At 37.6% G+C, this 22,452-nt stretch overlaps 1 protein-coding gene across 4 annotated transcripts in view; it reads left to right on the forward strand.

Moving 5' to 3' along the window:
• The window catches only part of EPB41L5 (erythrocyte membrane protein band 4.1 like 5), a 166,386-nt gene that overhangs the window by 35,021 nt on the left and 108,913 nt on the right, over nt 1–22,452 (forward strand). For all 4 annotated transcript variants that reach the window (XM_061439882.1, XM_061439885.1, XM_061439887.1 and 1 more), the window contains 4 exons: nt 19,479–19,521; nt 20,487–20,565; nt 21,509–21,553; nt 21,722–21,774. In XM_061439882.1, coding sequence (XP_061295866.1) covers nt 19,479–19,521; nt 20,487–20,565; nt 21,509–21,553; nt 21,722–21,774 — 220 coding nt within the window. The remainder of the gene's footprint in view (nt 1–19,478; nt 19,522–20,486; nt 20,566–21,508; nt 21,554–21,721; nt 21,775–22,452) is intronic.

Consider the following 22,452-nt stretch of genomic DNA (forward strand, 5'->3'; position numbering starts at 1 on the left):
GTTGACATAACTATAAAATCTAAAGGGAATGAGGGTGAAAAAGAGCCAAGGAATTACATGCTACAGTTTAACCTTGGATATGTGGCATGTCCATATTTGTAAAATTAATGTGTTAAAATTTAGTTTATGGATCATTTTAGATCAGCCCAAGATATGTATGATTGTAATTATGCATTCATTAAGGAGATAGTCAAAGTAAATTGATGAGGTCATAGTTCACTTTTCTTCCTATGTAATCAGATGAGTTTGCTGTTTTTTAAGTTACTTACTTTTGGTTGCACTAACTCATTTTAGTTGAAACAGTAGTGCATTTACAGAAAAGTTGCAAGAATAATATGAGTAATTATTTTTCAGGAATCATTTGAGAGTTGCAAGTATGATGTCCCATTTCCCTTGAATTTCCTACAGAGAAGCATGTTCTCCTGCACAACTCAATATAGTCATCAAAATCAGGAAGTTATTGTGACATTACCACTATCTAATCTTCAGACCCCATTCAAATTATGCCTGAGAGTGTCATTTATAGCCAGAGGTTCACTGTTACCAGTTGCTCCCCATTCCTCCTCCCCACAGCTCCTGGAAAATGCTAATCTTTCTGTTTGTGTGAATTTGCCCATTTTGAGACTTTCATAGAAATGGAATCATGTAATTTGTGGCCTTTTGAGTCTGAAAATGCACTTGGCATAATGTTTTCAAGGTTTATTCATATTGTAGCATATATCAGTACTTGATTCTTAACAGCTGAATAATATTCCACTGAATGGATATACCACCTTTTTATTCGTTCACTGATACACATTTAGGTTTATTCATTTTTGGCTGTTATAAATAACACTGCTGTGAACATTTGCACACAAGTTTTTGCACTCAACATAACTCTTAAATTCTTTTGGATATGCATCTAGGAGTGGAACTACTGGATTATAAGGTAACTTTATGTAGAAATTTTTGAAGAACTGCGAAATTGTTTTCAGTAGTGACTGTACCATTCTGCCTTCCTATCAGCAGTGTATAAGAGTTCCAATTTCTACATGTCCTCACCAACATGACATTCTCCCTTCTTTTTTTTAAAGATCCCCGCTCTCCCCCCCCCCCACACAAACATGTATTTATTTGGCTGTTTTGGGTCTTATTTGTGTCCTGTGATGTTTGGACTCTGTACTTATGGCATGTGGGCTCCAGAGCTGCTCCATGACTTGTGAGATCCTAGTTCCTTGACCAGAGACTGGACCTGCATCCCCTGCATTGCAAGGCAGAATCTTAACCAGTGAACCACCAGTCAAGTCCCGCCCCTTCTTTGTGATTCTGATCATACCAGCTGGTATAGAGTGGTCTCATTGTAGTACTGATTTGCACTTCTCTGATAGAAAAGTTCTTCTCTGATAGCATCTGTTCATGTGCTTGTTGATCGTGTGTGTATCTTCTTTGGATAAATGTCTGTTCAGATTTTTTATCCACTTGAAATTCAGTTATTTCCTTCTTTTTGAGTTGTAAGAGTTAAACTATTACCTAGTCCATAGTCACCAACATTTATACATATTTTCTTCTTTATCCATTTGGAGTTAATTTTGGTATAAGCTCTAAAGTAGGGGGGGGTCAAACTTCATTCCTTTACATGTGAATGCATGTGGATATCCAGTGATCCTAGAACCACTTGTTGATAAGATGGTTTTTTCCCCATTGAATGGTCTTGGCACACTTATTGAAAGTCAGTTGAGCATAGATATTTGGGTTTTTTCCTGGGTTCTGAGTTCTGTTACATTCATCTATATGTTGCTTCTTATACCAGCACCACATTGCCTTCATGTGGTGAAGTAAGTTTCAAACTTAATTACTTTGTAGTAAGTTTGAAAATTGGGAAATGTGAGTCCTTCAATTTCATTCTTCTGTTTTAAGATTGTTTTGGCTGTTCTGGGTCACTCATACCTCCCATATATATTTTGGATCAGCTTGTCTATTTCTGCAAAGAGGGCAGTTGGGAGTTTTGATGAGAATTGCACTGAATCTGTATATCTGTTTGGGAAGTATTGTCATCTTAACAACGTTAAGTCTCACACATGAATTATGTTTTTATATTTCTAAAGCAGTGTTTTATAGTTTGTTTACACTTCTTTCATCTCCTTGGCTAAACTTACTCATAAACATTTTATTCCTTTGATGTTATTGTAATATGTAATTTTTTTAGTATCATTTTGGATTTAGTTTGGATTCTAGTATATAGAATTCATTTTTGTATATGTTTCTTATATCTTACAACCTTACTGAACTTGTTTATTAGTTTTTTTGTGTTTTATGTATAAGATCATGTTATCTACAAATAAAGGATAGTTTTAACTTCTTCCTTTTTAGTCTGAATGCCTTTTATTCCTTTTTCTTTTCACTTAATCTCTTTTTCTTACCTGAGTGCCCTGGCTTGAACATTTAGTAAAACATTGAATAGAAGTGTTAAGGGTGGTCATTGTTGTCTTATTCTTGATCTTATGGGAAGTGTTCAGTATTTCACCATCAAGTATGATGTTACCTGTGGGATTTTTCTAGATGCCCTTTATCATTTTATCATGAAATTGTGTTGGGTTTTGTTAAATGCTTTTTCTGCTGAGAGGATCATATGATAGATTTCCTGTATTCTGTTAATATGATATATTACTTTGACCATATTTGATGGTATGTTGAATCATTGTTGCATTTCTGGGATAAATCTCACTCGTGGTGTAAAATTCTTTATATATGTTGCTTGCTTTGATTTTGTTGAGGACTTTGATGTCCGTATTCATAAGGATATTGGTCTATAGTTTTTTTGTGTGTTTTTTTTCCCTTGTGATACCTTTGGTTTCAATAAGAGAAGTACTGGCATCAGAATGAGTTGGAAAGTCTTCTTTCTTCTATTTTTTTGAGGCTCTCCTGAAGGATTGGTATTAATTCTTACTTCAACACTCGGTAGAATTCACCAGTGAAGCCCTGGGCTTTTCTAGAGCTTTTTGATTAGTGACTCAGTCTCTTTACTTTTTACAGGTATATTCAGATTTTCTGTTTCTTCAGTTTTTAAACCAGGCAACTTTAGAGAGCCAAAGGTGGACTTAATGGATGAGAGGTTGGGATAATAGGAGTAAACCAGGATTATTCTGGCATACTAGGATTTCTTGTTAAATCACTAAGTCTTGTCCCACTCTTTGTGATCCCATGGACTGTAGCGTGCTGGGTTTCCCTGTCCTTCACTATCTCCCAGAGTTTGCTCAAACTCATGTCCATTGAGTCAGTGATGCCATTCAACCATCTCATCTACTGTTGTCCCCTTCTCCTCCTGCCCTCAGTCTTTCCCAGCATCAGGGTCTTTCCCAGTGAGTCGGCTCTTCACATCAGGTGGCCAAAGTATTGGAGCTTCAGCTTCAGCATCAATTCTTGCAGTGATTATTCTGGGTTGATTTCCTTTAGGATTGGCTGGTTTGATCTCCTTGCTGTCCAAGGGACTCTCAAGAATCTTCTCCAGAACCACAATTTGAAAGCATCAGTTCTTCAGCACTAAGCCTTCTTTAGGGTCCAACCTTCACATCCATACATGACTACTGGAAAAACCATAGCTTTGACTATATGGACCCTTGTCAGCAAAGTAATGTCTCTGCTTTTTAATACACCATCTAGGTTTGTCATAGCTTTCCTTTCAGGGAACAAGCATCTTTGAATTTTGTGGCTGCAGTCACTGTCTGCAGTGATTTTTGAGCCCAAGAAAAAATATGTCACTGTTTACACTTTTCCCCCATCTGTTTGCCATGAAGTGATGGGACCAGATGTCATGATCTTCGTTTTTTGAATGTTGAGTTTTAAGCCAGCCTTTTCACTGTCCTCCTTACCTTCAAGAGGCTTGTTAGTTCCTCTTCACTTTTTGCCATTAGGGTGGTGTCATCTGTGTATCTGAAATTGTTGATATTTCTTCTGGCAATCTTGATTCCAGCTTGTGATTCATCCAGCCCAACATTTCATGTGATGTATTCTGCATATAAACAAGGAAACAATATATATAGCCTCGACCTACTCCTTTCCCAATTTTGAGCCAGTCAGTTGTTCCATATAAGGATCTGTTGCATTTTGACCCCATACCAGTTTCTCAGGAGACAGGTAAGGCAGTCTGGTTGGTATTCCCATCTTTAAGAACTTTCCACAGTTTGTTGTGATGGAAGCACAAGCCAGAATCAAGATTGCCAGGAGAAATATCAATAACCTCAGATATGCAGATGACACCACCCTTATGGCAGAAAGTGAGGAGGAACTAAAGAGCCTCTTGATGAAAGTGAAAGAAGAGAGTGAAAAAGTTGGCTTAAAGCTCAACATTCAGAAAACTAAGATCATGGCATCCGGTCCCATCACTTCATGGCAAATAGATGGGGAAAGAGTGAAAACAGTGTCAGACTTTATCTTTTTGGGCTCCAAAATCACTGCAGATAGTGACTGCAGCCATGAAATTAAAAGACGCTTACTCCTTGGAAGGAAAGTTATGACCAACCTAGATAGCATATTGAAGAGCAGAGACGTTATTTTGTCGACAAAGGTCTGTCTAGTCAAGGCTATGGTTTTTCCAGTAGTCATGTATGGGTGTGAGAGTTGGACTATAAAGAAAGCTGAGCGCTGAAGAATTGATGCTTTTGAACTGTGGTGTTGGAGAAGACTCTTGAGAGTCCCTTGGACTGCAAGGAGATCCAGCCAGTCCATCCTAAAGATCAGTCCTGGGTGTTCATTGGAAGGACTGATGTTGAAGCTGAAACTCCAATACTTAGGGCACCTGATGGGAAGAGCTGACTCATTTGAAAAGACCCTGATGCTGGGAAAGATTGAGGGCAGGAGGAGAAGGAGACGACAGAGGATGAGATGGTTGGATGGCATCACTGACTCAATGGACATGGGTTTGGGTGGACTCCGGCAGTTGGTGATGGATAGGGAGGCCTGGCGTGCTTCGGTTCGAGGTGTCAACAAAGAGTCGGACACAACTGAGTGACTGAACTGAACATAATCAAAGGCATTAGCATAATCAATGAAGCAGAAGTAGATGTTTTTCTGAAATTCTTTTGCTTTCTCTGTGATCCAACAAATGTTCACAATTTGATCTCTGGTTCCTCTACCTTTTCTAAACCTGTCTTGTACACCTGCAAGTTCTTCGTTTATGTACTACTGAACTTAACTTGGAAGAGTTTTAAGCATAACCTTACCAGCATGCGAAATGAATGCCACTGTATTGTAGTTTGAACATTCATGGATCACATCCTTGTTGTGGCGAAAGAGCTTGTGTAACTCAATGAAGCTATGAGCCATTACATGCAGGGCCACCCAAAATGGACATGTCCTAGAGGAGACTTCAGACAAAATGTAGTCCACTGGAAGAGGGAATAGCAAACCACTCCAGTTTTCTTGTCGTGAGAACCCCATGAACAGTATGAAAGGGTAAAAAGACATGACACTGGAAGATGAACTCCCCGAGGTCGAAACATTCCAGTATGCTCCTGGGGAAAAGCAGAGGGCAATTACTAATAGCTCCAGAAAGAATGAAGTGTCTGGGCCAACGAAGAAATGACACTCAGTTGTGGATGTATCTGGTGGTGAAAGTAAAGTCCAATGCTGTAAAGAACAATATTGCATACTAGGATATACGGTTACCCTTGTTTTAGTTGACTGCACAATACTGCCCCATCTTCTGTTTTCAAATGTAAACTTAATTTAGTATCCTTTTATACAGTGTAATGATGATCTTAAACCTTAAGTTATGGTGATGAAGTCTGTGGATGCTTTCCCTAGAAAAAGGCATGTACACATAACCTGATGTGCACATATATAGGTAATTCAGGTATTCCTGAAGCCCGCCTATGGACTCTTGTTTAGTAACTCTTTTTTAGTAAATAAATAACCTGTATTTTAAAGAAAAGCAGATGGTGGTATTCATTTCCATGATTTTTCTTCAAGTCTTTATGATAATAGTGTGTTTGAAAATTTATTATCTTTTTATACTGTTGGTGAAACCTTGTTACAAAATCTCATTGTGTGACTCTACAAGTTTATGGTAATTTAATATTTTTTGATGAACAATTTAGGGAAACTTTCTTCCATGAAAATGACAGGATGTGTAAAGAGTTGCCTTATGACAGCAGAACTGCCAATATTGATGGTTTTTAAAAATAATAATTTGGTAATTTTATTGTACAATAGAACTTTCCAATGTGTAAGTAATATATCTTAAGCCAGGCAAGAAAGTATTATTCTTTTGATACTAAGTGGTTTTAGGTCAGTACAGTCAGAATTTGCCAAATTTGAGAAAAATAACTGTAACAATTAATTGTTAATTAATTCAGTTAGTGGTAACAGTTTGCCAGAGAACATGTATGATTTATTTTGAAGGAATGATATTCAGTCTTGAAATGTCTACAGGAGTCAGAAGAACAAAAGAGAAAGAAGATGTCATGCATGTTAAAGAATGGGAGTTTTATTTACTTCTAACAAGTATAGATTTTCTCTTTTTTAGAATTGTGCTATATGCTTGATATGTTTTCTTTTTTTTTTTTTCATTTAAAAAAATTTTAAAAACTTAACGTATTTTTTAATTGAGGGATAATTGCTTTACAGAATTTTTGTTGTTTTCTGTCAAACATTAACATAAATCAGCCACAGGTGTACCTCTTGAACCTCCCTCCCATCTCCCTCCCCATCCCACTCCTCTAGGTTGATACAGAGACCCTGTTTGAGTTTCCCAAGACATCAAGCAAATTCCCATTGGCTATTTTACATATGATAATGTAAGTTTCCATGATACTCGCTCCATACATCTTACCCTCTCCTGCCTTCTCCGTGTGTCCATAAGTCAGTTCTCTATGTCTGTTTCTCCTTTGCTGCCTTGGAAATTAATTGATCAGTATCATCTTTCTAGATCCCATATATATGCATTAGTATATGATATTTATCTTTCTCTTCTGATTTACTTCACTCTGTATAATAGACTCTAGGTTCATTCACCTCATTCAGTTCAGTTTAGTTCAGTTGCTCAAGTCGTGTCCGACTCTTTGTGACCCCATGGACTGCAGCATGCCAGGCCTCCCTGTCCATTGCCAACTCCCGGAGCTTGCTCAAACTCATGTCCATCGAGTCAGTGATCCCATCCAACCATCTCATCTTCTGTTGTTCCCTTCTCCTCCCACCTTCAATCTTTCCCAGCATCAGGGTCTTTTCCAATGAGTCACTTCTTCCCATCAGGTGGCCAGAGGATTGGAGTTTCAGCTTCAACGTCAGTCCTTCCAGTGAATATTCAGGACTGATTTCCTTTTGAATGGACTGGTTGGATCTCCCTGCAGTCTAAGGGACTCTCAAGAGTCTTCTCCAACACCACAATTCAAAAGCGTCGATACTTCAGTGCTCAACTGTCTTTATGGTCCAAGCTTCAGATCCATATACAACTACTGGAAAAAACCATAGCTTTGACTAGACAGACCTTTGCTGGCAAAGTAATGTCTCTGCTTTTTAATATGCTGTCTAGGTTGGTCATAGCTTTTCTTTCAAGGAGCAAGTGTCTTTTAATTTCATGGCTGCAATTACCATCTGCAGTGATTTTGGAGCCCCCCAAAATAAAGTCTGTCACTGTTTCCATTGTTTCCCCATCTATTTGCCATGAAGTGATGGGACTGGGTGCCAGGATCTTAGTTTTTTGAATGTTGAGTTTTAAGCCAATTTTTTCACTCTCCTTTTTCTTTCATCGAGAGGCTCTTTGGTTCTTCTTCGCTTTCTTCCATAAGGGCAGTGTCATCTGTATATCTGCAGTTATTGATATTTCTCCCAGCAATCTTGATTCCAGCTTGTGCTTCATCCAGCCCAACATTTTGCATGATATATTCTACATACAAGTTAAATAAGCAGGGTGACACTGTATAGCCTTGACATACTCCTTTTCCTACTTGGAACCAGTTTGCTGTTCCGTGTCCAGTTCTAACTGATCATGATGGTCTCATCAGCAACCTAGAGCCAGACATCCTGGAATGTGAAGTCAAGTGGGCCTTAGGAAGCCTCACTATGAACAAAGCTAGTGGAGGTGATGGAATTCCAGTTGAGCTATTTCAGATGCTAAAAGATAATGCTGTGAAAGTGCTGCACTCAGTATGCCAGCAATTTGGAAAACTCAGCAGTGGCCACAGGACTGGAAAAGGTCCGTTTTCATTCCAATCCCAAAGCAAGGCAATGCCAAAGAATGCTCAAACTACCGCGCAATTGCACTCATCTCACACGCTAGTAAAGTAATGCTCAAAATTCTCCAAGCCAGGGTTCAACAGTATGTGAATTGTGAACTTCCAGATGCTCAAGCTGGATTAAGAAAAGGCAGAGGAACCAGAGATCAAATTGCCAACATCTGCTGGATCGTCGAAAAAGCAAGAGAGTTCTAGAAAAACATCTACTTCTGTTTTACTGACTATGCTAAAGCCTTTGACTGTGTAGACCACAACAGATTCTGAAAAATTCTTGAAAGAGCTGGGAATACCAGACCACCTGACCTGCATTGTGAGAAATCTGTATGGAGGTCAAGAAGCAATAGTTAGAACTCGACATGGAACAACTGACTGATTCCATATAGGAAAAGGAATACATCAAGGTTGTATATTGCCCCCCTGCTTATTTAACTTATATGCAGAGTATATCATGTGAAATGCTGGGCTGGGTGAAGCACAAGCTGGAATCAAGATTGTAGGGAGAAATATCAATAGCCTCAGATATGCAGATGACACCACCTTTATGGCCAAGAGCGAAGAAGAACTAAAGAGCCTCTTGATGAAAGTAAAGAGGGGAGTAAAAAAGTTGACTTAAAACTCCACATTCAGAAAACGAAGATCATGGCGGCCAGTCCCATCACTTAATGGCAAATAGACGTGGAAACAATGATAGACTTAATCTTGGGGGGCTCCAAAATCACTGCAGATGGTGACTGAAGCCATGAAATTAAAAGATGCTTGCTCCTTGGACGAAAAGTTATGGCCAACCTAGATAGCATATTAAAAAGCAGAGACATTACTTTGCCAGCAAAGGTCTGCCTAGTCAAAGCTATGATTTTTCCAGTAGTCATGTATGGATGTGATAGTTGGACTATAAAGAAAGCTGAGCACTGAAAAATTGATGCTTTTGAATTGTGGTGTTGGAGAAGACTCTTGAGAGTCCCTTGAAGTGCAGGGAGATCAAAGCAGTCTATCCTAAAGAAAATCAGTCTTGAATATTCATTGGAAAGACTCGTGCTGAAGCTGGAACTCCAATCCTTTGGCCACCTAATGGTTAGAACTGACTCCTTAGAAAAGACCCTGATGCTGGGAAAGATTGAAGGCGAGAAGAGAAGGGGACGACAGAGGATGAGATGGTTGGATGGCATCACCAACTCAACGGATGTGAGTTTGAGTAAATTCTGGGAGCTGGACAGGGAGGCCTGGCATGCTGCAGTCCATGGGACCACAAAGAGTCGAACATGACTGAGGGACTGAACTGAACTGTTGTTCCATGTCCAGTTGTTTCTTGACTTACATACAGATTTCTCAGGAGGCAGTTAAGGTGGGTCTGGTATTCCCATCTCTTGAAGAATTTTCCACAGTTTGTTGTGATCCACATAGTCAAAGGCTTTGGCATCGTCAGTAAAGCAGACGTAGATGTTTTTCTGAAACTTGCTTGCTTTTTCGATGATCCAACGGATGTTGGCAATTCTAATTCACCTCATAAGAACTGACTCAAATATGTTTTCCTTTTTATTGATATGTTTTCTTTTCCCATTTTTTGATAGATTCAGAGACAGAAAAACACCAACATGTTAATAAGTTGTAACTGACAAGTAGCCATCTGTTGATTTGTAGAGCAATTGTGGTGAAGTAGGGAACATACCACTTTTCCCTCAAAAAAGGAATTGAAGGGGCAGTTACCACCTATCTCTAGCCATTTGTTGCCAAATAACTTTGCTGGATCTTCAAGTATTAATATTTTAAGAGAAGTTAGAGATCCATATTTTTAGAGTAAATCTTTCATTTTTAAAAAGCACTGGTTAAATTTTATTTATTTTTTTATCTTTTTTATATATATATATATATTTTTTAAATTTTATTTTATTTTTAAACTTCACAATATTGTATTAGTTTTTCCAAATATCGAAATGAATCCACCACAGGTATACCTGTGTTCCCCATCCTGAACCCTCCTCCCTCCTCCCTCCCCATACCCTCCCTCTGGGTCGTCCCAGTGCACCAGCCCCAAGCATCCAGTATCGTGCATCGAACCTGGACTGGCGACTCGTTTCATACATGATATTATACATGTTTCAATGCCATTCTCCCAAATCTCCCCACCCTCTCCCTCTCCCACAGAGTCCATAAGACTGATCTATACATCAGTGTCTCTTTTGCTGTCTCGTACACAGGGTTATTGTTACCATCTTTCTAAATTCCATATATATGCGTTAGTATACTGTATTAGTGTTTTTCTTTCTGGCTTACTTCACTCTGTATAATAGGTTCCAGTTTCATCCATCTCATTAGAACTGATTCAAATGTGTTCTTTTTAATGGCTGAGTAATACTCCATTGTGTATATGTACCACAGCTTTCTGTGACTGATGAAAGAAATCAAAAGAGGGCTAAATAAATGGAGAGGTATACTGTGTGCATGGCTTAGAAGACTCGGCAAAGTAATCACTTCTTTCCTAGTTGATGTTCAAGTTTAATGCCATTTGTGTCAAAATTTCAGAAAATCCTTTGTAGATACTGACAAAATTATTTGAAAACTTCCTTGAAAAGGCACAGGATCTATAATACCTAAAAAACAATTTTGAAAAAGAAAAATAGTGGGAAGAATTCCTCTATTTAGTTTCAAGACGAATAACTGCTGTAAATAGGATTGTGTGGTATTGGTAGAACCACAGGCACATAGATCAATGAAACAAAATAGGGAGCTCTGCATGAGTATGGCCAGGCAACTGATTTTTAAGATACCCAGTGTAATTCAGTCAAAGGAGGGTAGTCTTAACAATTGTGCTGGAGCAATTGGATATCAAGCAAAAATATGAACCCTGACCTAAACCATATACCTGTATAGAAATTAACTCAAAAATAGTGTACATTAGTATAAGAAGTAAAACTATAAACTTAGAAATATATGAGAACATCTTTGAGACCTGGGGCTTGGAGAAGAGTTACTAGGCATGATACCAAAAACATGACCATTTTTAATCAATGAAATGGATTTTATCAAAATTAAAAGATTTTGCTTTTCCCCAAAGAGGATATATACAGATAGCAAATAAACACACAAAAGGATGTTCCTCATCCCTTGGCATCAGGGAAATGTAAAGAAGACTTTGGTGAGATGTCATTACTATACATCTGTGAGTACAGCTAAAATAAAAAATTATGATAACTCTAAATGCTTATGAAGATATGGAGAAACTGGATCTCTCAAACATTGGTTTTGGGAGTGGTATAGCCAGTATGAAAAATAGTCTGGCAACTTCTTAAAAAGATAAACTTACACTTACATATGACTCAGCAGTTTTATGTGTGGTCACTTATTTCAGAGAATTGAAGACTTATTTCTTCACAAAAACCTGTGCATGATTGTTCATGACAGCTTTATTAGTAATAGCAAAAAACTTGGAAAAGCCAGTGTCCTACAGTAAATTAATGATTAAAGAAACTGTGACACATTCATACCTTGGAATACTACTCAGCAATAGAAAACAAGAAATCTGTTGACACACACAATTTGGATGGATTTCAAGGGCATTATGTGGAGTAAAAACAGTCAATCTCCAGAGGTCACATATCATATACTTCGTGTATGTAACAGTCTCAACAAAATTAGAGATCAGGTTAATGGTTGCTGAGGTTTAGGGATGTTGGAGGTACGAGTGGATGTGTCTGTAGAGTAGAAGTATGAGGGAGCTATTGGTGATAATGGAATATATCTTTATCTTGATTGTGGTATCAGGTCAGGAATTGAGATGTGTGATAAAGTGACATAGAACTGTATAGGCACATTGTGCAGTGCCTGATTTTAGTAACTGATTTACTGTAGTTATGTAAGGTGGAAGCATTGGGGGAGAAAGGGGAGATAGGAGGACCTCTTGTTATTATAATTGCAGCTGTGAACATTTCAGTAAAAGAATGTAAAAAATATAGTGTGAACCAAACAAAACATGTCTCAGCAAAGATTTAAGCCTCTGATCTGTATATATGTTTGTGACCTCTGGTTGATGAAGTTTTTCAAACTTCATATTTGGAGCTTAGAATTTTAACTGGCCCAATCAAGTTTTTAAAGAAGAATGAATTAGGTAGATTTTAGACATTTATGTTCAGGAAAGGGAAACATAGGTAGTATTTCTCCTAAAAACTTGGAAAAAAAGGAAGAACACATCAGTAGTTATTTTTTGCCTTTTTCTTAAATCAGTTTAAGTATTGGTTTATTTATATATATATAACTTCACTTGGTCTCTGTGTAAAAATCCTAAGTAAAATAGCAGCATACTGTGTTTATTATTATGTATTATGTATATGTATTGTTATATTTAATATAACATTTTCCAATGTATTTATATTTAATATACATTATATATATTACTAATATGTATCATGTATTATTTATATTATTAAAAGTTTATACTATTGAATAAAATAAAATATACTATTAAAAGTATGAACAATACATAATGATCAGGTGGAGTGTATTTTCAGAAATGCAAAGATGATTCAGTATTAGTTGATATAATTCATCATGTGTATCATGTATCATGTACATCATATACATCATGTATATCATTGTATATCGTGGGATTGGTTCCTGTGTTTGCTATAAGACGTTGCTACTTTGTTGCTCGGTTGATGCTAGGTTCTGGCCATTGTACTTGCTCTCGGTGATAGACTGTAGTTTGTGTGATGTGTACCACTTCTGAACAGGCACCTGACACTTCATGTATACTCATCTGCCTCTACCATATAGTTAAGTGAAACTGCATTTAAAAAAGATGGACACTCAAATATCAACCACAAAAGAAAGATAAGTAACTCAGTGAGTTGAAGTTAAAGGCATTTTAGTTTACACAACACTCAGTGCAAATGGAAATGGAGGTGTTTGATCCAAAGTTGAGAGCTGCAGAACACTTGACTGGGGAGACATTAGGGAGGGGAGGTGTTCCACAAGTGCACCCTTGTTGGAGGCTGCGGCAGTGGATCCCTCCATGGTGGATCTCAGATCACTGAGCTAAGGGAAGAGGCAGTTCTTGTTCAGGGTTAGAATGCAACTCTTTCGAGCACTGCAGATGTCATGTGGTAAGCTCTGTCTGGCCTGCAGACGCTTGCTCATCTGAGATCAGGCAGATAATACTCTTCCCTCAAATTCTTATCAGATGGTTTTGGTGGCCTGTGAAGCCCCTTCTTCTTGTCACCTCATGGACTTTGACTTATGTGGAATTGACCTTCCTTCTCTTTGTGTTGTGGGGCTAGCCTAGCTTTGGAAGGTGTGCCCATCTCTAGGGATGGTGGTAGATGTTGGGCAGATACGTGTCCCACCTGTGAGAACAGACCCGGTGGTTGCTCGAGGGCTCTACTCTCTTTACAGTTTTGATGATTTAAATACAACAACTTTAGATTAATAGAGAAATAATAGACGCATTCCCACTAAAGACAATGTACCTACATGCTTAGTCCTGTCCAGCTCTTGCAACTCCATGGACTGTAGCCCAGCAGGCTCCTCTGTCCATGAGATTTCCAGGCAAGAATACTGGAGCGAATTGCCATTTCCTTCTCCAGGGGATCTTCCCAACCCAGGAATCAAACCTGTGTCTCCTTTGTTGCAAGTGGATTCTTTCCCCACTGAGCCATCGGGAAAGCCCCTATTAAAGACACACAGGTGACAAAGTGAAAGTGAAGTTGCTCAGTAGTGTCCAGCTCTTTGCGACCTCATGGTCTGTAGCCTACCAGGCTCCTCTGTCCATGGGGTTTTCCAGGCAAGAGTTCTGGAGTGGTTTGCCATTTCCTTCTCCAGGGGATCTTCCCATCCCAGGGATTGAACCCAGGTCTCCTGCATTGTAGGCAGATGCTTTACTGTCTTAGCCACCAAGGAAGATCTTATTACCACTGCTATTAAATTATTTTAATAGAAGTAACAGCAAATGTAGTTGTAAACATTATAAACTTTGGAAAGGAGGAGGTGAAATGTCACTGTTGGCAGCTGATTGGATTGGATTGTTAGAACTTAAACAATAAAATTCAATAAAGTAGTGGGGAGTAAAAAATACATAGAAATAACCTATATGTTAAGTATACATATATATTCTGTATTGTAAGAAACACACACACAGGCACATATATTTGCTAAACAAGGAGGAACTGTTTTTGTTAAAATAAGTATATTTCCAAAATAGATTATGTGCTCTTCTTTCCATAGAGTGAATGTATAATCTGCTTAAGTCATCTACATTTCCATTATAAATTTGACTTTTAAGAATCCTAAGAAGGCATACTAATAATACACAGAAAAGTATTGTGGAAAATATATTTTAATGGCTCCTCTGAGTCTTCATTTGGAATTTCTTATAATCCAGAATTTTAAAAAAATAATTTTATTTATTTTTGGCTGTGCTGGGTCTTCCTTGCTGTGTTGGCTTTTCTTAGTTGCTGTGAGCCAGGCTACTCTATTTTGCAGGCTTCTCATTGCAGTGGCGCCTCTTATTGAGCACAGGTTGTAGGGCATGCGGTCTTCAGTAGTTGCAGCACGAGGCCTCAACAGTTGGCGGTAACCAGGCTCTAGACTACATGTTCAGCAGTTGTGGCATACAGGCTTAGTTGCTGTGTGGCATGTGAGATCTTCCCAGATCAGGGATCAAACCTGTGTCTCTTGTAAAGGCAAGCGGATTCTTTATGACTGAGCTACCAGGAAGCCCAGCACAGACTTTTAACACCGAAAGAGTAATCACGCAGGTAGAATTTATGATGGAATCTAAAGCAAATTGATCTTCTGTTTTCGTGGCATTGATTTTTAACATTTGTTGATTGGTTAAAGTGTTAAAATTTGCTTTTAAACAATAATTTAATGTAGAGCATGAGCCAGGAGAAATATTTTTTGCAGAGGCAGTTGTTTGGAAAGATGGTTTACATTTCTCTACCGCCAGCTCTTTGCCCTTTGAGCAGCAGCAGTGGTGCATCTACTGCTAGCTGTGTAGGTGTCAGAAGTCAGGAGTCGTTCATTTGAAGAGCTGTAGGGCCTGGGGTGAGGGTGTATACATGGTAGTGTTTTGGAAGCTTCTTAGGCAACTCTCTGTTTGGTTTAGCTATGGCTGTTATGTTTGTAATTACATATTATTTATTTTCTAAGATACACAAGTAAATAATTGTTCTTTTGTTCCTAGCTCAATAGGATGGAAATAAATGTAGCTTCCCATAGTCTTTGAATTCTAAGTTTACCTACCACACTTTAGGAAATTAGGAGATTTATTTTGTTTTTAATGTACATGAGGAAGAAGAGCCATATTAGCTTCACTCTGTGCATCCAAAAGTCTATATCTGCATGTTCTCACCTTTATCTTCTGCTGTAGTTTAAACTCAACCCCTAAAGACCCTGATTCAAGGAAAATACTATCAGTGCCTGTCTCTGAGCTCTCAATTTTCCAGTCCCAGGGCTTGGAATGTGGAGGAGATGAAAGAAAACAGACTTGAAAATATGCAAACATGAACTCAGACCTTCCCCAGAGCATCACCAGGAACTCCCCCAGTTCCTGAATTTCACTTTAGAATGTGCTTGATGCTTTATCTGAGTTTTGGGTTGTGTTAAGGGAGTGCAGAGTGTAGAAGCTGTTAGATGCACATAGAAAGACTAAAATGCTTCCTTGGAAGAAAACTCTGATCCTTCGTCTCACCAGGAGAATTGTGTGTTTAATGTGCTTCTTAGACTTAGGGCACAAAGTAGAGACTACAGGTTTGCTTTTGAAACTAGCCATAAATGTTCTTAAACTGAAAAAATTTTGTTACAACCATTCAAGAAAGACTAGGTTGTTCTTAAAATAGTATTGGTCTAGCTTATGTTAATGTTTCCTTCTCAGTATCCCTTAAAATTTATTCTGTCAAAATTTGTATTTAGCCTGTTGATTTTCAATCCATTGTTAATGTCTTGACTCTTTACTAACACACAGGGTTTTTTTTTCCCTTTGAAGAAACTCTAGGGAATCAGAAACCAGTAATCTTGGGAGGTGGGGGGTGCATATGGTGATAGAAATTGGTATTGCAGGGGTTGGAGGGACTGTTGACTGTACACCTTTCAATATTACCAAAAAATTAACCATATAAATATATCATTTATATACAATATTAAAATAAGGGGGGCCTAATTGTTGAGTAAAAATATGCTTGTTGTAGAATAAGTTGAAAATATAAGAAAATACAAAGAAAAATTATAATCAACAATCTCAACGATCTAGATGTAACATCTCATAGATTACTTCAGTCTGAAAGAAAAGTTGTGTTTATATATACAGTGTTGGCTCTGGTGCTCAGTCACTCAATCATGTCCAACTCTTTGTGACCCCATGGACTGTAGCCCGCCAGGCTCCTCTGTCCATGAGATTTTACAGGCAAGAATACTGTTGTGGGTTGCCATTTCCCCCTCCAGGGGATCTTCCCAAGCCAAGGGATCAAACGGGTTCTTTACCACTAAGCCACCTGGGAAGCCCATATACAGTGGACCCATGACCACTGTTAGGGTTTGGGAAGCAGTTGAAAATCAGCGTATAACTTTGATAGTCTTCTTTGTGTCCAGGGTTCTAGATCTGTGAATTCAACCCACCAAGGATTGTATGTATTGTGATTGATTATACTGTGGTGCGAATCTAATGAAAAAAGTCCACATATGAGTGGACCCATGCAAGTCAGCTCCTTGTTTAAGGATTACCTGTACAAATTTGTGCATTTTGACAAAACAATTTATAATGTGTTGTTATTTGAATGAGAACAAAGTAATTAATAAAAACTAAAATTATTCAGTTTTCCAGATTATTAACTATTTTGCTTTCATTCTTTTTCATTGCTGCATAGTTCTACATGTTGAAGTACTTGATTTCACCAGTTCATTATTGTTGAATATACAGATTGTCCTACTTTTCTTTGATTATAATTCCTTGTGAGTTAAACCATCAATAATGATTATTAGATGCAGAATTGCTGAGTCAAAGTCACAGTTTTTTTTTTTTTAACTTTTTAATTTGCACTGGGGTATAGTCAATAACAATGTTGTAATGTTTTCAGGTGAACCATTCATATACATGTATCCATTCTCACCCTAACTCCTCACCCATCCAGGCTGCCACATAACATTGAGCAGAGTTCCATGTGCTATACAGTAGGTCCCTGTTGGTTATCCATTTTGAATATAGTTGTATTTACATGTCTATCCCAGACTCCCTAACTATCCCTTCTCCCCATCCTTGCTCTCTTCCTCACATCACCAGTTAGGTCTCTAAGTCTGTGTTTTGTAAGTTCATTTGTATCTTTTCTGTTTAGGTTCCACATATGAGGGATGTCATATGACATTTCTCTTTCTCTGTCTCTGACTTAACGTCATTCCGTATAACAGTCTCTAGGTCCATCCAGCCACATAGTTATTTTTAAGGCGTAATCAGATTGCCTCCCAGAAGGTGTGTGCTCGTTTGTGCTCATTATGTGTACGAGCATCTCCGTCACTGTGGCTGCATGGCATGCCCAGTTGACCAGCCACTCACTCACAAATTCATTGCAGTATAATAGACGGAACCTGAAGATAGGCAACTCCCAGATTCCTGGTTGTGGGGAGAAAACAATATAGGGCATGTAAGTAAAATTGATCTCATACCCAGTATGTGATTGCTCTTAGGCTGTAGTAGGTATTTTGCACAATTTAAATCTAGAGTATTTGAATATTAGGTTCCTGCACTTAGCCATGATGGGTGAGCTTTTCACTGTCTTAGTTGAACTCTTCTCAGCTGATAGATCAAATTGTATTCTGCCTACTGCTGGCCAAGCATTATAATGGAAGGATGTACAAAATTGAACATTTGCTAGATTAAAATATTCCTAAAAGTGGATGTCCACCTGAATTTATCAAAAGATGAGAGATGGTTGACTAAGTAGCTTGCACACTTGAATCCAGAGAAGATATTGCACCATATTTAACTGTCTCTCGAAATGTTTACTGACCATCTTGTGTTGACATGCAGAGGTACTTTGCTGGCACACTAGCGGTTCTGTGAATTTCACTTTTGGATCTTGGCAGAGAAGGGGGAGAAGAGGCCAGGCAAATAATTGGCAAGAGAAGCAAATAGTTACAAGTCTGTTAACAATGAAGTCTTGTTTGCCCATGCTTGGCCTGTCTGGAGTTCTGAGACTGGATTCCTTAGCTCTGTGAACTGTAGCACAAGAGCACTCCTTTGGTTTAGGGTGCTTGCAACTGTAAGCATGCTGAAGAGAACACAGTCATGTGTATCTTATTGGGATGAGTATATCCTGTCCCTGTTGCTGCTGCTAAGTCACTTCAGTCGTGTCTGACTCTGTGTGACCCCATAGACGGCAGCCCACCAGGCTCTCCTGCCCCTGGCATTCTCCAGGCAAGAACACTGGAGTGGGTTGCCATTTCCTTCTCCAATGCATGAAAGTGAAAAAGTGAAAGTGAAGTCTCTCAGTCGTGTCCGATTCTTAGCGACCCCATAGACTGCAGCCTACCAGGCTCCTCCATCCTTGGGATTTTCCAGGCAAGAGTACTGGAGTGGGGTGCCATTGTCTTCTCCCCTGTCCCTGTTAGGACTTAGTATAAAGGCATTAATTGTAGGAAGTGGGCTAGGAATGGTTTATCAGTGCAAGTCTCTGGAATTGCTTCTTAGATCTGTTTGTGTTTTGTGTGTTTCAGAGTGAAAAGGTTACGGAAATCAAGACTGTTACTTTTTTTTTTTGGTAAAGCAAAGGAGCAAGGGCTGCTTATTTAATAGAGTCTTGGTTGTGAAAAAGATCTAATTTTATAGTGTAAGCTCTTTCAAAGGCTACTACTTAGTGAAATTGTTATTTCACCTAACTTGGGGTTATGATCTGTTAATAAATCTCATAGTTTTATTACAAAATTGAACTAAGAATTAGAATATGATGATACATACTTCTAATTTTACCAGTTTTGAAAGGGTCCTCTTTTTTGGCAACAGTGAGAAAAACTAAGGGCAAAATTTAAAATAGCATGTTTTAGTAGCAGATGAAATGTTTTTAAGAAGTCATGTATCTGGTTGTAGGTCTTTCTTTTGTTCATATGTGTCCTATGTTTCTGTGTTCTGGGTAGATTAGCATTCACCCGCACTCCAGTTTTTAGTCTCACTTCTCTTTTTCTCTTGTGAAATATTTCCTTCAGCAAAAGCATGATGAAAATTAACTTTTAGTAATTAAAATGTTAAATTTTCTCTCTGCTTAACAGCTAACTTTTTGTTTTTGTTTTCAGCATTGGTTGGATGGTACAAAAAGCATCAAAAAGCAAGTAAAAAGTAAGTGATGAAAAAAATTTTGAAAAAAGTTGGAAACTGAATTATATATAATTGCATATTAGAAACTGGTTTCTCATAGTCGGGACATAAATAATGTTTCTGATGAGTTTCTTAGCATCTCCATTTTTCTAAAAATAATTTCAATCCGATATATCGACCCACCCCTTAAATTATAGAGGGTTGATGGTAATTAGATGCATGTAGTTTGTTTGTTTGTAGTTTGTTTCTAGAACAAAGGCTTGTAGTTTGGAAATGAGATTGAGTTCCCATGAGATGCTTAACTTTTGTTTAGTAGTTACTTACACTGGAATTTTTCTGTTTGCTATCTGCCCTGCTTTAGAAAGTATTTTGAGACTTTAAGGCTGTAACTTTATTTTTTTTTGTTAAGACTAATGAAAAGAAGTTATTCCCATAAAATGTCAGTATTATTCCTAGTGATAGGGGAGAATACCAGTGTCCAGTCCATAGTCCGTCATGTTTTTTGTAGTACCAGATTTTAGGGCACCTCAACTTTTTTACAAAATATTGGGATCTCTGATAATATAGAGGTTAGTGAAATGGTGAAGTGAATTGGAAAGGATGTGAGTGAATTTGCCAGGTGCAGTTAACAACAGGTGTTCTTTTTGCTCTCAAGAAATACAGCTCAGCAGCTTTGTAGGGCTGTTAGCATACACAGTCAAGACTTTTTTATTTGACATATTTGGCCAACTTTTGTAAGTCTTCTGGAGCTGTCTGTTCTTGGGAGCACAGATGATGTGATAGTGCTACATGGTGGTTGGGACATTTAAAAAGTCTACTGATTGTGTTAGGCTTAAGCCTACAGTGTAACCTGAATTATTGCTGCAATAATCTGTTCTCTTTTGTCCACTTCAGTAGATGTTTGACAAGTTTACTGACTGAAAATCCTTACTATTTAAATACCTGTATTGAAAAAATTAACGCCCTCCCTTTTCTTTTAATGGCAGTTGGTTCACCCTATTGTCTGCATCTTCGAGTTAAGTTTTATTCCTCAGAACCAAATAACCTTCGTGAAGAGCTGACCCGGTAAGACCACTATCTAGAATTACATACAAGAGTCAAGTTTCAGTTAGACTAGCCAAAGATGTTGGAAGATTACCTCAATAATTCCTTCAGTTTTACAGTTTATGAAATGGATACTTTGTCCTGGTAACAGGATACCTGACAAGGGAATTTCATTTTGAGACAGTGCTTTTTAAGTGTAGGATGTTTTCCTTTATTTACCAATTTTCAAAATAAACAGTTGGTTCTCTAACATCCTGCAAAACTAACTAACTATCGAGTTCTGAAGTATCACTATCAATTCATGAATTTTAAACAGGGCAGTTGTGTTTTAATATATTACGTTTTTATGTTTATTGATATTCAAAATTATCTATTTTTGGCCACCCCTGAGAGTTATTTCAGGTTGGCTCCTGACTTTCTTTTTTGACATACCATTGAGTAATGAAAATATTTAATCCTGATTTCTCTTGAATGGTCTTAAATAACTTTAAATAAGTTACAGAAACTGATTTTTATTTTGTCTTGCCTCCTTAGTATTTATCCATTGAGTCTGTATTGCATTTCTATAACTCATGCACATGTACTACTTTTATTAAGTAAAAAATTGAATTGCTGAATCCCTTTAGAAGGGTTTCCTCTTGAATATTCTCCTGATGGATAAGAGTGTAGCTGTCATTTGTGTGTATGTAGCTGTATCCCTTTACATACGAGGTGGCTGTGTTGTCAGATCACAGAGCTCATTCTCAGAATTTGCTTTAAACCTTGGTCTTTTGAGAGTGTCCTGAACTCCAGTGCATCCTTCTGACGCTGAATGCCCCTTGTTTCATATTCTTTTTCCTTTATAGACTTTATTGTGGGTAAAGTTTTGTAATTAAGAATGTTTTTTCTCAAATTAGAAGGGCAGGATTATTTTTCACGGTAGATTATTCTGTTTAGTTAAATTTGTGCCTTTTGTTTTTCTTAGGTATTTATTTGTTCTTCAGTTAAAACAAGATATTCTCAGTGGAAAGTGAGTATTAGTTTAAGGTAAACCATGTTTTCTTGAGTAGTTGAAAAAATAAGTTTATAGTTAAATATGAAAAAAAAGCAGTTAACATAAAGTATGTCTTATTTCCATTTATCATAAAACAGAGGTTGTGACATTGGCTTATTTAACACATTTATGTTTTGGTCTCAGATTAGAGTGTCCCTTTGATACAGCGGTTCAATTGGCAGCTTATAACTTGCAAGGTAAGCAGTTCTTATGTTCGCTGTTAAGAGTGAAGGGTAATTCTTCTTTGTGTGTGTTTGAAGCCTCTCAGAAGATTCATAGTGACATGCCAGAAGAGAAACACCTGTGTTTCTGTAATCTTGCATTAGTATCCAGCTCTGATTCCCTTGTTTCAGAGCATTGCCTTCTTTTCCTTCCCTTTAACTTTATTTGCTACCTTTCTGTCTAATAGTATTTTCAAGCAGAATTTACAGGCTACTTGATAATTCAATACATGTTATGATTCGACCCTCAGCAAATTTTTTCTTTTTATAAAGAATGCAGGGATGTATGAGTAAATTGTTGCTGTAGCCACCTGGCTTGCTTTCTTTTGTCTTATTCTAAAGAACAAGTCCATGAAAAGAAATACTTAGCATGTATTTAAAAGTTCCTGATGGTTATTTTAAGAATTTTTTAAAAAGTGTTTTCCAGTCAGTGAGATTAATGAAAAACTTACCCTTTTGTACCTTGTTACACTGATCAAATATTTGTTAAACTTAGGCATTTTCTTCTGAAAAAATTGACATTTTAGGAAAATAATAATTTGTCTTTGTTCATAAAATGGAAAGAAACATTTTGGCTGGACTATCTATATATATTAAAATAAAAATAATATTTAATAATTAAGACAATAATTTTATGCTTTTTGGGGGTTATTC

This window comes from Bos javanicus, chromosome 2, assembly GCF_032452875.1.
Source record: "Bos javanicus breed banteng chromosome 2, ARS-OSU_banteng_1.0, whole genome shotgun sequence".
In the NCBI taxonomy this organism is placed as follows: Eukaryota; Metazoa; Chordata; class Mammalia; order Artiodactyla; family Bovidae; genus Bos; species Bos javanicus.